General features: G+C 32.8%; 1 protein-coding gene, 1 long non-coding RNA gene and 1 pseudogene across 3 annotated transcripts in view; 1 reads left to right on the forward strand and 2 right to left on the reverse strand.

Moving 5' to 3' along the window:
* LOC145797524 (uncharacterized) overlaps window positions 1–1,334 on the reverse strand; it is a 36,018-nt gene extending 34,684 nt beyond the window's left edge. Inside the window, exon 1 of the long non-coding RNA XR_014339079.1 lies at window positions 1,051–1,334. This is a non-coding gene — a long non-coding RNA (uncharacterized LOC145797524). The remainder of the gene's footprint in view (window positions 1–1,050) is intronic.
* A 2,669-nt stretch (window positions 1,335–4,003) lies between these two features.
* Window positions 4,004–5,212, reverse strand: LOC114276125 (heterodimeric geranylgeranyl pyrophosphate synthase small subunit 2, chloroplastic). Its single transcript, XM_028217893.2, has one exon. It carries the CDS (start codon window positions 5,127–5,129, stop codon window positions 4,194–4,196), a length of 936 nt encoding a protein of 311 aa, XP_028073694.2. The 5' UTR covers window positions 5,130–5,212; the 3' UTR covers window positions 4,004–4,193.
* Window positions 5,213–16,226: 11,014 nt separating this feature from the next.
* LOC145798364 (serine/arginine-rich splicing factor SC35-like) lies at window positions 16,227–16,885 on the forward strand (annotated as a pseudogene). The gene is made up of 4 exons (XR_014339239.1): window positions 16,227–16,302; window positions 16,413–16,491; window positions 16,612–16,691; window positions 16,815–16,885. The product of XR_014339239.1 is annotated as a serine/arginine-rich splicing factor SC35-like (transcript).
* Window positions 16,886–18,322: the final 1,437 nt, after the last annotated feature.

Raw genomic sequence — 18,322 nt, forward strand, 5'->3', positions numbered from 1 at the left:
CAAAAAGTAATTTTTGTTCGTTAATAAATATTTAATTTTAAAATTTTTATAAAACATATTTAATATTATACTCATTTTAAAGGTATGATTTTATACTTTTTATTGATGTCATTTTTATAAAAATTAAATTTACACATTAAAAGTTATTTCGAATATAATTAAGAAATATAGAGTAAATAGTGTTTTAGAGTCTCCTCTATTTTTTCATCCTCCCTCTATATTTGGAGGATTAATTCATCCTAGGAGGATATAGAGGATGGGTTAGAGTTGTTTTTGGGAGAGGATCCTCCATATTTGAAGATATGGAGGATGAGTTGGAGATGCTCTAAGCTACTTTTTATTTTTCACACACAACTTTTGGCCACAAGTTGGAAGTAAAAAGAATCACATGTCCTGCCCTGTCCAATGTTCTCTTTCCTCAACTTCTCAATCTCCTCCTCACTCTCTCCCCCTAATATGGCCCCACACGCAGACCCACAAGCGTGCATCTCACCTACCTTCTTGCACACGTGTTCCATCCACGTGTCTTCATCGCATAATTCCTCACCGTTGGATTAACTGCCTTGAATCTTCGTGTACCGGCCATCAACCACCCCTAGTGAGCTTATGGCACGTGTGATTTCGATGATCACACGTAAAGCCCGGCCTGAAGTTTTTTAGGCCGGATCAACTGAACGGGCTAATAACTAGAACCCAAATGGTACAATTCCATCACCTCGGGCAGTTCACGAGTCGGACCGGGTCGGTTTTCCTAGCAATCCGTCAACCGACCCGACCATGATGGGCTGAAGATATAATCAACCGCTTCCGACCGATGTGTTGTTCGAAATCGACCGAGAGTGACATTTGGTTTGGCGGTCGGTCTCGGTCGAGTTGCATGGGTCACCAAAAATCATAAACACAAAAAATAGCAAAAGAGAAAGGGATTTCAATGTCAATTGGCGAAGAAGATAACACATAACACTAAAAAATAAATGAGGTATTAGGGAATGATTCCTGAAGAAGAAAGAAATGACAAAACAACAAAGGAAATAAGAAATTAACACTCACCAAGAATCAACGAGTGTTCATCTGTTTTGCTAAGTGCTTTTGAGTGTTCATGGCCGCTGTTCAACATCAATTTATTAGGAATAACGCAGTTTAGGGTTTGGCTCTTCATCATCAAGTCACGGTCACAAATAGGTTCTAGAAATTGGTACAATGGAAGTAGATGAAGGATTTTGGGGGAAGAGGGAGAGAGAAAGAGTGTGAGAAAAAGCTGAAGATGCGTGAGGCAGATATAGAAAAATAGGGAGAGCGAAGCAAGTGTAAGAGACAAAGGAGAGAAGAGAGAGAGAGAGAGAGAGAGGGTGGTGAATGCGTGTAAGTGAGAGTGAGAGAGCTAAAGACGCGTGTGAGGGAGGAAGATAAAAATAAAAAATAAAAGAGAGAGAGCTCAAGTGTTAAAAGTCATCACTTTGTCTGGTTATAATGTTTAGAGATAAAACATAATATGAAAAGCCAATAGCACACATACACGAGTAAAATTATATAATATAATAAATAACGATCGGATTGGTTTTTCGGTTATCACGTGTAGGAAACCGTGGCACGTCCGAGAAAATTGATTTTTTCACTGAAAACACCCGCCACCGACCGTTGGTTATGAAAAATCGTCCGTGGGTTGATTTTTCGGTTCGAATTGGTCGGTTTCGTCTGATGGTTCGAATTTTTGTACAGCCCTACCATCACTAGTGAGGAGCTCTATGTTTGGGCTGTAGGCGTGATGGATAAATCCAACGGTTTTTAATAAAATTTAACTCGTTTGGTTTTGGTTTTGGTTTTGGTTTTGGTTTTGGTTTTGATTTTGATTTTTACAAAATACTTTTCAAAAAATTAGATTTTTTTTTATTTTTTGTATTTTTTTGTTTTCAATTATTTTTTTAATATTTTAAACAGCTTTTTTAATTTTTAGACATATCTAACATAAATACACTAAAAAAGTATAATATTTGTGAATTTTTTTTTATAAAAAAATACTAAATGCCAAAAATATAAAAAAATAATTAAAATTCAATATATTTTTTGTATTTTTATGTATTTATTAATTTTAAAAAATATTTTTTCATAAATATTTTACTATTTAGATACATCTAAGTAAGGTGCATCTAAAAAAGTAAAAAAAAAATGCTTAAAATTTTAAAAATATTCACTAAAAAAAATAAAAAAATAAAAAATAAAAACTTAATTTCCAAAAAACTGAAACCAAACACACTGATTAGTATTTTTAGAATCCTCTCATCAAGATTTATCAAAAAAGATCCATATTAGTTATGAAATTCTAAAAAAGAAAAATTATTACTGTCGAAATTGATGTAAACAGTAACAGTAACATGTTACTCTGTTTGACAGTAACATGATACTCTGTTTGACAGTTATTTTGTTTGACAGTAACATATTACTCTAATTCACAGTAACATGTTACCCTGACAATATTATCCAAGGAAAAAAAAAAGAAGATATTTTACTTTGTCCTTACTCAATTATGTATTTTCTCTTTAGGGAGTATATGAAGTAAAATAAATTATGCTGTCATTTTCACCAAATAAAAGTCTAATAGAGAAATTTTGGCTAAATTTTCCTTAAATATGAGATAAAAGATGAATTCTATATATGATATGAATCTCATATGTGAATTTTATTATTTATTTTAGGGATCAACTTGTCTCGTGTTTGAAATTAAGATTGGACTGTCAAGTTCGGTCCATGGGCCCATTTTTTGTTCCTGTTTCGATAATTCGAACCATACAATATGTAGAATTCATCAAGTATTATATCCTTGTAAAAAAATTACGTTGATCGAATATCGATAGTTATTTGATCATATTAGATTTCCGTCAATCGTTTATTTTTTCACCGTCTATTTTTTTATACAAATTTGATCTGATCAAATAGTTATCGATATCCGATCAAAATAATTTTTTACAGGGATATAGTACTCGACGAGTTTTACATATTAAAACGGTTTGGATTATCGAAACGAGACCCATGAACCAAACTAAACGATTCGATCTTAATCTCAAACCTGAGACAAGCCTGTTATTTTATATTTGTGTCTCAAACATTTTATGAAAATAGCTATAATATATTTTTATTTTATTTTTTTATTCGGAGTGTTACAAGTCCTTTTCAATTGGGGGAGGAAATAGTAAATAATTTTTACGCTCAGACAAAGGTCACTCTAGACTTTTTCTTGTTTTTTTGCACATGGGGAAATAAGGTGGACCGCGAGAAAAGCTCACCTAGACTAGAGAACTTCCCTTCTGGTTTCCCTATTTCTGTACAAGCTCCCAACTGACAATCTTGGATTTTTTTTTTTTTAACACTGTATTTGAATTTTGAATTTGTAAAGAAAGTTACGATGAACAAGTTTGATTCATTATTTTAAAAATAAATGTGATAAAATAAAAAAATTATAATGATTAAATTAATTTAATTTTTTGTACGGATGATATATATGAATGTTCTTATAAAATAAATAATTTAGATCATTGAACCGGGACCATTGATAAGCCCCACGAGTCCAACCATGATGGTCAAATTCAAATTTAAATTCCAAATAAATCCAACCTTAAAATTTCATATCAATGTGTTAAATACATTATAAAACTATTGAATAATTAAATATTTTGAATTTTTTTATGCATAAACAACTTGTTTGTCAACTTTGATGTGATTCAATGGATATTACTATTCAATATAATGTTAGAACAAAAAATCACAACCAAGTCACCACAAATTTATGGGAAAAGTTAGGGATTATAAAAAAAAAATTTATGAAAATGATCATGAAAAGGTTATGATCCTTGGATTACCTTGATTAGTGTGTGGTGCTTTATTCTAAGTGTAATTCAAATGTCACAAAATTTTCATAATTATTTTCATGAAAGATTTTTCATAATACCTAACATTACTGCAAATTTAGAGGGAAAAAAATAAAAACAAGAACAAAAATAGAAAGCCATTCACACTACTAAGCTACTTTTTATATTTCACACACAACGTTTGGCCACAAGCAGAGGTAAAAAGAATCACACACCCTGCCCTGTCCCATGTTCTCTTTCATTTGTCCCCCCATCATACAATCATCCATATGCCCTCTCTCTCTCTCTCTCTCTCTCTCTGTCTCTAGGTACATGTCAACATCTCAAACTCTAAACATTGCAAAGATTAGACTCAACAAGGCTAGAAATTAGGTCAACTTTCTTAGCATCAAAGCTTTCCAACTCTTTGAGAGCCAATACTTTCAACCTCTCTACCACTTCCATCTCTCTCTCCTCTTTTCTCCCCAACCCATTAACCATCATCATCATCCCCTGTATCATCCCCACATGAAGCCCATATTTCCTCAACTTCTCAATCTCCTCCTCACTCCCTCCCCCTAATATGGCCCCACACGCGGCCCCACAAGCGTGCATCTCACCTACCTTCTTCTTGCACACGTGTTCCATCCACGTGTCTTCATCGCGTAATTCCTCACCGTTGGATTGAGTGCCTCGAATCTCCGTGTACCGGCCATCAACCACCCCTAGTGAGCCTATGGCACGTGTGATCTCAATGATCACACGTAAAATCCGGCCTGAATTTTTTTGAGCCGGGTCAACTGAACGAGCTAATAACTCGAACCCAAATGGTACAATTCCATCACCAGTAAGGAGCTCTATGTTTGGGCCGTAGGTGTGATGGATCATGGGCTTGGAAATGGGCCTATCCGTTAACGGTAGGTGCTCGTGGGTGTAGGCAGCTGCATGCATGAGGTGGATGGCAGAGGCCGCATCCATGGCTCGGTCTCGGTCACCGCCCACGAGCTCACACGCCGCCACGCATAAGGCGGATGCCTTGGTTTTCGGAGCGGCGAAGACAAGGCAGTGCATGGGCTTGAAGACGGTGACTGGTGGCCGGACATGGATTGCATTCTTGAGATGGACCTCAATGTCAGATTCTATGGAGGCCCAGTAAGGTTGGCTTTGAGCCATCATAGTGATCATCATGGGTCTGTAACATGATAATGATGATGGACGACTGTGATTTGATTTAGACAGAGAGGGGAGGCTTGATTTGCCAGTGAAGTGGGAGAGAGCTCTTGCCATCTGTTTGGAAGAAAATGGTTTTTTTTTCTTGGAAAGAGAGACTCAATCAAACCATATATAGCACTCGTTTGGGTGGGTCGGGTGCGTTGGGTTAAAATACTAAAAAATAAAATAAAATAATTTTTTTAATTTAATTAGATAAAATATACTATTCAAGTTATTTTGAATCATTTTATTTTTTCTTTTATAAAAATCAAAAAAAAAATAAAAAAAATTTATCCACAAATAAAACTTTTTAATCTCAATTTTAACTTTAAATTAAAAAAAATAAAAAATCAACTCAATTCCAAACAAAACTTGTAAGAAATTTTAATTTTTAAATGCGATTTATATTTTTTCGTGGCTCATTTGTTGGTTTGCGTGCATGAGCACGTGCAACGCATGCTCAGCAGCACATATAGCGTTTTTAAGATTTTAATAAAATAATCCATTCCGTGCACATCAATAGATTTGCGACATATCTAATGAGAAACGCGAAAATGTCGGTAGATACAACGTGATTTTCGCTACTTCATATTATAATATAACACGTTTTGTTAAGTTTTTTAATTTATTTTATTTTATTTATTTGGTTTTTTTTTTTTTGGAAATTGACCAGTAAATCCTATTTTGTGAATTTGTAATCCATAAGGGCCTGAATGTTTTCTTAGTAACTGGATGGTCTCTTAATTTGTTTGTTGACTGTTTTGCCACTGCTAGTATTATTGATTGACATTTGGTGTGGGTTTGTATGTGATAAGGTGAATGGGTGTTTGTGTGTCACGCTGATCGAAAAAACACACTAATATTGTTTTTAATTTAGCCTCCGTTTGGGAAGTGGATTGACTTTTTTACTTTTTTGGCTATTTTAGCCTGGGCTAAAAAGCTTGGTTTGGGAAGGGCTTTTTGACTTTTTGGCTTTTTTGACTTTTTTTGTGAGAGAAGAATGTAATGATTATAGGTTGGATGTGATGTTTTGTTTGTTATGGCTAAAATAGCCTATTTTGTTTTTTGTGGCTAAAATAGCCAAAAAAAATCTGAAAAAGCCCTTGCCAAACACAGGCTTAATAAGTGTGTAAGACTCAAAACATGAGACGTGGGTTGTGACGTGAACACAAGTAATTTGACATTTTTTTTTTTTTTGTGACGTGGATTGTGTCACGTTTCAGCTTTCCATCAGTTTGACCCTTTGTTTTCCAATTGCCATTTGTGACAAATCAACGTGAACCTCACCGATTCCACCGATTCTCGTTCTCAATCTCACCGATTCTGGTACTGTGGTTCCTCACCGATTCACAGTTCTGGTTCTCAATCTCAATCTCAGTTCTGGTTCCACAGTTGTGGTTCCACACTGGTTCCACAGTTCTGGTTCCATACATACTCACATAACAAGCACAAACAAATTAATAGAAATCACAAAAATTAAATAAATCGCATATCAAGAAAACACAGTCCAGATCCATGTGTATATCCATAACCATATTTATATGAAAACTGATGAACATCAGAAGATGCTTCACTAATCTCACATCATCCCTTTGGATCATGTGACATGAACATATCGACTTTGAATCAAATTAAACCCTATCAATTCTTCCATGTTTTTTGTATATGATTCTCTCACTCATCATCTCTCACTCCTTCGTCTCTCTCTCTTTCTCTCTCTCATCACATCAGTTATCAGCTACATCAATGGCGACTGTGACCCCGATCCCGATCCCAACCACTCAGAAAAAGGAAAACCATAGTAAAACCCCTGACCCAGAACAACTACAGGACCAACCACCCTCAGATACTCCTAGCAACGACGCTTTGATCGACGAATCTAAGACCATGGAAAACTCCCCTATCACCGACGCTTCAACCGACGTCAAGAACAACGACGAAAACGATGTTTTCGATACCCAGAAGAAGATCCGCAGGACCAACGCGGTACACCGACTTGGTACAACATGGTATTACATATAAAAAAATGAAAACATAAAAGCCCATAGTTAATGTAAGGGCATATTTGTCCCCCACATAACAATATAAGTCAAAAAAGGAGTTATGAGTACGATATTTCTACTATTATGGATTGCCCAATCAAACAAATTATTCATGGGACCAAATGGAATGTAATTTCACCATATGGAACTTTCTGATAAATTCCCCTTTTTTATATATATTTGTGAAGAAAATTGAAGGGAAAAAAATTGTATTTTTTTCTTTTAGAGATTTCTATACAAATTTAACTTCAGGTGCATTTAGATTACATATATTCAAAAAGAAAAATAAGAAAATTTGACTATAATATGAAAAAAAAAATTACTAAAATATAAAAAAATAAATAAATAAACTCGATAACTGTATTTGAATATGAAAATCAAACAACATAATAATTTTATTTGTTGGCCCTTATGTGAAACAAAATGTGGTACTATTAGGATGGTTACGGTTGTACAATATTTAATATACGCCTTATTTGACATTAATAATGTTATTTGGTATTTTTTTTTTTTCAAATTAGAAGTTGATGATCAAAAGTATATACTAAAATCACTTATTTCTTAACTTTTAAATAATCTATTTATTTGACCCCGGGTAGTTGTCCAATTTGTCATGAATAGGAGACTTAGATGTCAAGATATATGAGATTTCAAGTTTGAATCTATGAAGAAACGTTAGCCTGCTTTGTAATTTAACTATTAACATATTAATCACTATCTTGTGTAAAAAATAATAATCAATTTATTTAAGTTATTTATATCTCATAAGTTATAAACAAATCAAAATAAATACATAAATAACTCCTAAATTGCACCAAACAATGCCATCACAAATTCCATATAACACATCTAATGTCATTTAAGTATTGATATTTTTTCATAATAATATAAGAAAAATATATAAAATAAAATAAATAGAATGACAAAATAAATATTTTTTATTAAAGAATAAATTACACAACTAAAAATACAGAAATAAACTAGATTACATTATGGAACATATTACCAAATGGATTTCCATGAACATATAAAATAATATATCAAAAATAATTCAAATTTAAAAGTTTTAAGAACAAAAGATAAAAGATACAAATCGAAACCAGTGTAATACCACAATTTATTTAAAATAGATTCATCGCCTCTCGATGGATGCTGTAAGTATGCCGGCATCTGCCTCTCGAGATTCAACAGTCAAAACCAGTTAATGCAGAAGCAACTCCTGAATAGTTTCGGTGAACTTAACAAACTCTCTTTAATAAGAACCAAAGAAGATATTAGTAAAAGAAGATAAGAAAATTTTATTTGGTGTAAAAAAAAAAAAAAATCTCCAATTTTTTATTTCAAAATACCATCTTCATTTTTCATAAAAAATCTCTCCCAAATTATCCTACTAAGTTGGATAAGAAAAGCCTCTATTTTTATAAGTAGGAGAATCCCGGAGAATCCCTAATCATGAAAGTTATACATCAATAAGGCCATTAAATGCCATTAGTCAAGGCCATAAACTCTAGCCGTTAGGGATGCCGGCATACTTACAACATCCATCATAAAAAATATGGTCATCATAAAAAAATACTTACAGTAGCCACTAATATGGTCATCAACTTCATCATAAAAATATGAGAGTTACAAAAATTTAAATTTCTTGTGTGCTTAATAAACACAAATAAATATGTATATATTGATATTTGAATAAATCAACTAAATGAGTCACAAAATGGATACTAATATTGGGTCACAACCCGAAACAAGCCTAATTTTTCAAACAAGCTAAGTCCAACATAATATAACTTAGCCCAACCTCAAGATTAAGTACAAGTTCAAAACCAAACCCAGCAAATGCACAAGCACAAACTTAGGTTTAGTGCAAACCAAGGCTCTTTTGGGAAGCGCTTAAAAAAGCCAAAGCCAAAGCCAATTTTTAACCTATTTAGGTCACATCACCTCTCTATTTTTTTATACTTTTTTTTCAAAAAAAAAGTTAAAAAAAAAAAAAAGAAACTAGTTTTTTAACCAATTTTTCAAAACAACCCAAGTCCAAATTTAAGTCCAACTTTATTAATACTCACTTTATGAGACAATTCTCATTCACAACTTAATGGTTTCGGCTTATTATTTTTGTATTGCAATATTCTTACTTAAAAAAATATAAAATCATTCAGACCTACCTCAACTGACGGTTGAATTTAACTTTAATTTCAAATTAAAGTTATCAAAAAGACTAATGCTTGGGGTCTTGACAAATCGAGGCTCGAATGCCTCAATTTTCTTTTTCTCTTTCTATTTGTTGGGCTATGTTGGTTGTTGTTGTTGTTTTTTTTTTAAGAAAATTATTTGTTTATTTATTTATTTGTTCGGCTGTGTAGGTTTGGTTGTTGTTGTTCTTTTTTTGGAATGGTGGTTATGCGTAGGAGTGTGTCAAAAAATTAAACATTCCGCACCAACTCAGCCTGTGTGGTTTAATAAAATGAGTGAGTTGGGTTAGACTGACTGATTAGTTAGATTGTTGGTTAAAATTTGTTGATTCCATATAGTTTTGTACGAGCCCGTACTATATTTTTATTTCAAATTAGGAAAACTCGGACAAAATTGAAATGGCTTTGGTATTTTGCATAAACAATACCAAAGTCATTTAAATTTCCTCCGAGTCTTCCTGATTTGAAACAAAAATATAGTAAGGACTTGTACAAAATTATATGGAATTAACAAATTTTAATCAGCAACCTAACTAATCAGTCAATTTTATCACTCAACCAGTCCAATTCAACTTACTCACCTTATCAAATCACACAAACTGAGTTGATGCGAGATATTTAATTTTTTAACATACTCTTACACATAACCACCATTTCCAAAAAAAAAAAAAAAAAAAAAAACCCCAATTCGAGGCATTCGAGCATCGATTTGTCGATGCCCAAGCCCTACTCTATCGAAAAATCATCTCCAACTTTTAAGTACTATGTCATACATGTATGTCATACATGTAAGGACCACTCTATGTCACTATATATAAAGTACTTTCCTCATTGAATTATTATCATCTAATGTCATTTAAGTAGTATGCCATACATGTAAAGACCACTCTATATCACCGTGTTATTTGGTAGGGATTATAGGAGATGATTATAGTTTATTTTAATTTGAGAATTTATGTTAGATTATTTGATACAGTTTCTATTTATAGCTTTTTAAGCAGAAACAACTTAAATAAGTTGAGAAAAATTGATTATTTAAAAGTTGAAAAAATAGTGCTTTTAGTTTATACTTTTTGATTATCAATTTTTAACTTATAATAAATTACACCAAACAATACCTATATATATGTATGTATTATACTTTCACCATTCCTTAAAAGAGTGCATGATGGTGCAACTTATACATATGACTGATAGAGAATGTGTATATTATAAAATTTCTCCCTAATACAATGCAATTATTGAGCTTAAAAATAAACCACAGGACTCTGGTGGGACGTTCGCCGTTTGGCATTTTCTTTTCTGTTACATGGTTCAAGTTGTTTTCACTCCCTAAGATATTTTTATGTAGACCAATAATATATAATGATAATCATTATTATTTAAAAATAAATTATTTATTTAACTTACGGAAACACTATTCCGCACCTCATTTATATTTATGGCGAAATTGTAATTAGTGATACAGTGAAAAAATATTTACATTTTCATAATCGTAGAAATCTTCTTGTGGTTGGTGTAAATCCTTCCTGTGTGGCAGAATTGCACTACAAAAAATTTCATGTATAGTGCTATATTTTTTTCCATTATCTACTGATTTGTAATTTTCCCTATATTTATTTTTATGGAGCTCTTACTCTAAAAAACATGAAATCTACAGTGACACTTTCATACAATCATTTGCTTTTAATCGAAAACAAATAAAAAGAAGTGGGCCTTAAAATCATAATGACCATGGGTTGGGTGAACCCACCACAATTTGCTTTTATTTTAAAAACGCAAGTGGGAGGCCCAACCAGCTAGGTAACAAAATGTGGGCCCAACTACCAAAACTCTGCTTTTTCACGTGTCCATATGCTTCAGTTTGGAATTTAGCAAACATTGAGGCCAAGTTTGGGAAGACTAAATAAGTGCACTTTTTGTCTTTTTGGACTAAAAAATTGAGGTTGAAAATATGGATGTTTGGGTTAACTTTTTGACTTTTTATTGAAAAATGTGTAATAAAAAATTGTAAAAATTGATTTGTAGGGAAAATTTTGAATTGGGAGTTGTGCAGCCGTAATTGTTGACTTTTGGTGAATAGTGTTAACTTTTTAACTTTTTGAGTAACTTTTTGGCTTTTTGGCTTTTTGGGAACATCCCAAACTTCCACTGAATATGCGCACGCAAAAGTTATAATTTATAAATTTATAATCTATTTAGTTTTAATTAAAATCTTTCGAACCTTCAAATTCCATTAAATTTTTAATAGTTGAAATCACTCTTTAAATAATGATTATTCATTATTTATGATTATTTATAAAGAAATATGATGATTTGACATTTATTTTGATTTTCAAAACTTTAAGACATCAACTTTTAAATTAAAAAAACTAAGATAAAAATTATGTGCAAAAAAAAAAAAAACGAAGTTATTTTTGAAAAAATTGATTTTTTTATGCAAAATTAAAAAATTTGTATCTATAAAGGAGTATGATGATGGAACATTGATGTACAAAACTAAAAAAAAAATGAAAAAATGAAAAAACTAATAATATTATCAGTTTTATTGGATAGTTGAATCAAACCAATAAGTAGAAGAGCAAAAACGTTTAATCTCATGCTCTTTTTTTTTCATAAATTAGTGAAACAATTATCTAAAACATTACTATACAAAATTGATAACGTGCTAGTTTTAAAAATTAAAAAAAAAACTGATAATATTAATAGTTTTACTAAATAGGACTTATTGGTTCAAAAAATCTTAGTTAGAACCTGAACTACTATAACATTTGTAAATAGGATTTTTAAGTAATTATGTAATTAACTCATGAATAATATATCATATATAAATTTTATTTAATAAAATAAACTTAAAATATTACACTTAACACTTATTTAGATTTTAAAAAAAAAATTTATTGAAATTTTATATTTTAAATCATTCAAAAACTATGACAACGTTAACCTGATGAAACACATAGTTTTAGGGGTATTTTGATTCGAAAATAGCCTTCCAAATTTTAGAGGACAAGAACTTCTTTCTTTTTTTTCGTATTTATATGTGTATTTGTACTAGTAATATATTATAATGGGGAGCCCTAACCAAAACTCCCAAAACAATATTTGTCATTATTATTTAGAGTAAAATACTTTTTTGACTCTTTATTATTCTATGATTGAACATCACTTGAATCCAATAATATTCTTAATTTGAATAATACACGCAGATGAAAAAATAAGAGGTTGTTTGGCATGATTTAAATAAGTGTATTTTTTGACTTTTTATGAAATATGGGTTGGATTTGGGTTGAGTTTGAAGTGATGTGTTAGAGAGGTGATGTGACTTAAATAAGATGATGTAACTTAAATGGGCAATGCTAGAGACCTCTAATTTAGAGGCTCTAAGCACACCTCTAATGAGGTGGAAAAGGTAAAAAAAAAAAACAAAAAAAAAAACCAAGACACAGCACTGATGTGGCAGTGGGTGCCACATCACTAGTGGTACCTCTAATTAGAGGTCCCAAGCATTTTTCGACTTAAATAGGATAGTGACTTTTTGACTTTTTGTCTTTTTCAAGACATGCCAAACTTGACCTAAGAATAATTAGATAAAAGGACAGGTAAATATGTCATTTGACATCAATATATAATCAAATACAAAATATTCAAAGGTAATACAGTAATTTCATCATCTCCATTAATATATTAAAATTTCTACATTGTAGGGAAAGCAGTGTAATTTTGTCAAAAATAATTGTGTTGATTGTAATTTTGTCTTTACTCGAAGAAAATCAGTGCAATTTATTTTAAAAAAAAATTAATAAAATGCTTTCTAGAATTTCCATGTTTGAGAGAAAAAAAAGGAGAAAAAACTTGAATGTTGGTTGATAATTGTGCTCCGATTTCGAACACCAACTTGAGAGCAACAAATTTTATGTTGGGTCAACGTAAGTGTACCAAAAATATGTTACATTTTGGTAAATTATTACTATTTGAATATAATTTTTTTTATAACCATTACGAAAAATATATATTTAATTATGAAAAAAATCAATAAATCTATTAGAGTTGTATATATTTGACTACTTTTTCAATTATTTCATGAAATATTTGAGCTAAATAATTTGTATTTTAGTGATATAAAAAATAATGTTCAATTAGTACACATTAATGTGTTTGGGAGAGGAAAAACTAAGTACACACTTAATCTTTGACATTATGTATAAAGTGATTATCTCGAGACTGTACCCATAATTTCAAAGTTATTTAGCTAAGATTTTAGTGATATAGGAGATTATATCTTGGTAAGTTTGTTTTACGCATGATGATAAGTATAAATAAACTGTGAATTCACTACAAGAAAACTGGGTTTAAGAGACGGGACTTTTTGTGACGGCACATTTGCCGTCGCAAAAAATGTGACTTTTTGCGACGGCATAACTTGTCGTCGCAAAAAAATAGAGTATTTGCGACGGCAGAAATTGCTGTCGCAAAAAAAAAATAGAGTATTTGCTACGGTACAAGCTGCAGTCACAAAAAAAAAAGAAAAAAAAAAGAAGAGTTTTTTGCGACTGTAATAGGTACCGTTGCAAAATATATATATATATATATATATTGTGGCTTTGAGATTGCTTCATATATATATATAGTCACAAAATGGTTTAAATAAATACAATGGTATTTTTCTGTCATAAAAAAAAAAAAAAAAAAAAAACGACGTCGTCTTACTCTTTTGAACATTTCTCTTTTCACCCATTTTTTCATCTTCCTATCTCTCTGTGTCTGTCTCTCTTCTCTTTCTCTCTCTTACTCATTGCTCTTTCTCTGTCTGCCTGTCTCTCCTTTTCTCTATGTGTCTCTATCTCTCTTCTCTCTCTCTCTCTCTCTCTCTCTCACTCATCACTCTTCTCTGTCTCTCTCTCTCTCTCTCTTCTCTTTCTCTCTCTCACTCATCACTCTTCTTTGTCTGTCTGTCTGTCTGTCTGTCTGTCTGTCTGTCTCTCTTTTTCTCTGTGTCTCTCATCCATCTATCTTCTCTCTATCTCTTTCACATATCTTCTCTCTCTGTCTCTCTTCTTTTTTTTTCTCTTGCTCTCTCGCCAATCTCTTTCTGTCTCTTTCTCGTTTATCTCTTTTCGCTCTCTCTCTCTCTATATCTTTTCACCCATTTTTTCATCTTCCTCTCTCTCTTTTCTTTCTCTCTCTCACTCATCACTCTTCTCTCTCTGTCTGTCTATTTGTCTCTCTCTCTCTGTCTCTCACTCATCTATCTCTTCTCTCATCTCTTTTCTCTCTTTGTCTCTTTCGCTCATCTCTCTTCTCTCTATCTCTCTCACCCATCTCTCTTCTCTCTATCTCTCTCACCTCTCTCTCGTTCATCTCTCTTCTCTTTGTCTCTCTCGTTCATCTCTTTTCTCTCTATGTCTCTGACGCTTATCTCTCTTCTCTCTATCTCTCTCTCTGTCTCTCTCGTTCATCGCTCTTCTCTTTCTGTCTCTTTTTCTGTCTTTCACTTTCTATCTCTTTCACTCTCTATCTCTTTCTCTTTTTGTCTCTCTTTCTCTCACTCTCTTCCCCATTGTGTTCGCGTTGCTCACTCTCTCCCTTCCGTGTTCTCTATTTACTGAGCTCCATCTCGATTTATCGACCCACTACAAGAAAATGCACTTTTAGCGACCACTTTGTCTCTCTCTCGCTCACCACTCTCTCTCTCTCTCTCTTCTCTATCTGTCTCTCACTCATCCCTCTCTCTCACCACCCATCTCCTCTACCACCTTCACCACTACTGCAAATGCCATTTCACTACCACCACTACTACCACGATCGCCATTTCACTTCTATGACTACCATTACTACTACCATCGCCACCACTCCACTACCATCACTACCACTATTGCCACTACTACTACTACAATTACCTCTCCTTCACCCCTGCCACTCTATTTACTTTACCACTACCACAACTTCACCACTAATCTCATTCGCCATCACCACTACCACCACCACCACCACCATCATCTCTTATCCACCACCTTCACCACTACTGTTGCTCCCTCTTCTCTACCACAAAATATTACCTCTACTTCTACCAAATAAAAAATAATAATAATTTTTTTTTCATTAAAATAAAAATAAAACAAATAAATTTTCAATCTTAATAACTAAAAAAAAAATGATTTTTTTTAAAAAAAATTCATTAACTACAAAATATATATATATATATATATATATATTTTAACAAAAAATAAATTTTTTTGGCGACAGCAACCCTCGTCGCAAAAAAAAAAAAAAAAAAAAGGGTTAAACCACGTTATTTTGTGAGTGTTTGGGAAGTGGGTTTTTATGTAGGTTTTTTTAGTTGTAGGATATTATTAGAGAATTTTTTTTTTGTGTTTGGGAAGGCAGTTGGGTTTTTGGTGGTTAGATGTGGGTTTTTTAGTTTTGCAAAAAGTTTGTCTTTTAGTAGAAAAAATCAAAAAAAAAATCCCAAACCCAAGTTCCCAAACACCACCTTTGTTGTTTAAATTTCATTTGTGACCGAATTTTTATTTTTCTTTTCATTCCCTCTTTGTTTCCCCCCCATTTTTTTTCCATTCCCGTTCTGTACCCCCTCAACCCAAACAAAAAATCCTCAATCTCTAACCCCCCCGCCCAAAACCAAAAATCCCTAATCTCTTCTTACCCCTCTTTCTCGATCGACGGCGAGCGGCTGAAGACGATAGAGAGCGGCAGATGAGGGCGAGCGGCGGCAAACGAGGCTGCTGTGTGAATAGAAAGGGCTCCGGAGTGCAAGAGCATCAGCCGCGTCGGAGGAGGAGGAGGAGGAGGAGGGAAGGCAGTGATATGGATGATATGCCGGAGTCTGGTGTACTACCTTAACATCTTGTATGTCTTTCTTTCTTTACTCTTTACTCATCTCTCTCTGTCTCTTTTTCTCTCTGAAGAAGAAGAAGATGTCGCACTTTGGAAGATCTGGGCCTCCAAACATCAAAGACACCTACTCTCTCCTCGTCCTCAACATCACCTTCCATAACTAACCCCAATCCCTTTCGCCAATTTTCTATTCTCTCATTTCTTGTTTTCATTGATTTTGTTTGATTTCTGTAAATACTTATTATTCTTTTCTTTGTCTTCTGTAGGAACTAGTGCAGGCGATTTATTCCCACTCTTCGAGAAATACGGCAAGGTCGTTGATGTCTTCATCCCTAGAGACCGAAGGTTTTATACATATATATATATATATATATATTCATCGGTTGTTTTAATTTTAAATTTTCTTTAATGGGTTTGTTGTAATTGTTCTGACGAGTTAGCTATTGTGTAATTCAACAATTTTAGGACTAGTGATTCACAAGGATTTGCGTTTGTTTGGTACAAGTATGCTGATGAAGCCCAGAAGGCGGTCGACAAGCTCGATGGTATGTTCTTAATACTATGTAATAACTTGTAATCTAAATGCCCCAAGTAATTTTTTGTAATCAGAGATGTTTTGCTTGTATGTGTATATGTGGGTTGTTTTTATGTTTGCTTTATTTTATTAGGACGAGTTGTTGATCGCAGAGAGATAATGGTTTAGTTTGCTAAGTATGGGCCGAATGCTAAGAAAATGTGAGTCATCTATTGTGATTAGTGTTATGTTTCATTTTATGTATGTAGTGGAATGGGTACACTACAACAAAAAGCACCAATGGCGACTAAAAAAATGAATTTCGTCTCTGAAAGTTGCACAAATGGCGACTAAATCCATTTTAGTCGCCGAAAATGAAGCCTTTTGGTGACTAAAACCATTTAGTAGCCAAATGTATATGTATTGGCGACTAAAAATTAGTTTGGTCGCCTATTATATGGGTTTCAGCGACTAACACAATTTTCGTCGCCAAAAGTGATGGTTTTTGCCGACTAAAACAATTTAGTAGCCAAAGGTGCTAGTTTTGGCGACTAAAAAGCAGATTGGTCGCCAATGGTAGGTGTTTGGGCGACTAAAACGAGATTAGTCGCTGAAAGTGAAGTTTTTTGGCTACAAAAAAAAAATTAGTAGCTAAAAACTGAGTATTGGCGACTAAAATTCAGTTTAGTAGCCAAAAGGGGTCGTTTTTGGCGACTAAAAACGGGTTTAGTCGCCAAAAGGTGTGTTTTTAGGCGCAACAATTTTTTTTAGCGACTGCAAAATTAATTAGTAGCCTAAAATTGTAGAATTGGCGACTAAATAATGGATTTAGTCGCCAAAAGTGAGATAAATTTTTTTTAATAAATAATTTATTTTTTACATAAATTATATTTGAATATATATAATTATATTTATATATATTTTGTTGTATTAATACTGGTGAAAGTAATATATAAATAATATAAGTTGCAATTCTATTCATGTGATGGTTGAGTGGCATAGTGGGATGGCGTGTGTTGTTAAGGTTTGGAGCTTGGAGGTTGCAGGTTCGAAGCCTGGGAGCTGCTAAGGCACAGTGGGTATTTTTTTTTTTTTTTTTTGAAAAATGCTTTTGGCGACAAAATACTATGGTCGCCAAAAAAGAGTGACAATTGCCGACGAAACTTTAGTCGCCAATTGTATAAATAATAAAAAAAAAACACTATTGGCGACTAAAACTTTAGTCGCTAAATGTCTAATTTCACAAATGGAATCGACTATTGGCGACTAAAACTTTCGTCGCTGAAGACCTGTATATTGCCGACTAACTAATCTTTAGTCGCCAAAGGTATTGCCGACCATGTATTGGCGACCACAACGGCGACTAAAATATTTAGTCGGGAAAGGTGAAAATTCTACATTTGGCGACTAAAAGAAGACTTTTGGCGACTAAAAATTTAGTCGCCAAAAGTGTTTTTTCTTGTAGTGGTAATTGACCGTCAATTTGTTGCTTATTGTTTTATGAGTCATCATGGGTTGAGTTGATATGCAAATGTTATGCCTTTGTTACTTCAAGGTTTAAGCGTTTTGAATTTAGAATAAATGTGTGTTTCAATTTGGTTATGGTAGTGATGAATTTCAATTGGATAGGTTACCTTCATTAACAGGTCCAACGAACCAAGG

This window comes from Camellia sinensis, chromosome 8, assembly GCF_055761805.1.
Source record: "Camellia sinensis isolate YWXY chromosome 8, ASM5576180v1, whole genome shotgun sequence".
Classification (NCBI taxonomy): Eukaryota; Viridiplantae; Streptophyta; class Magnoliopsida; order Ericales; family Theaceae; genus Camellia; species Camellia sinensis.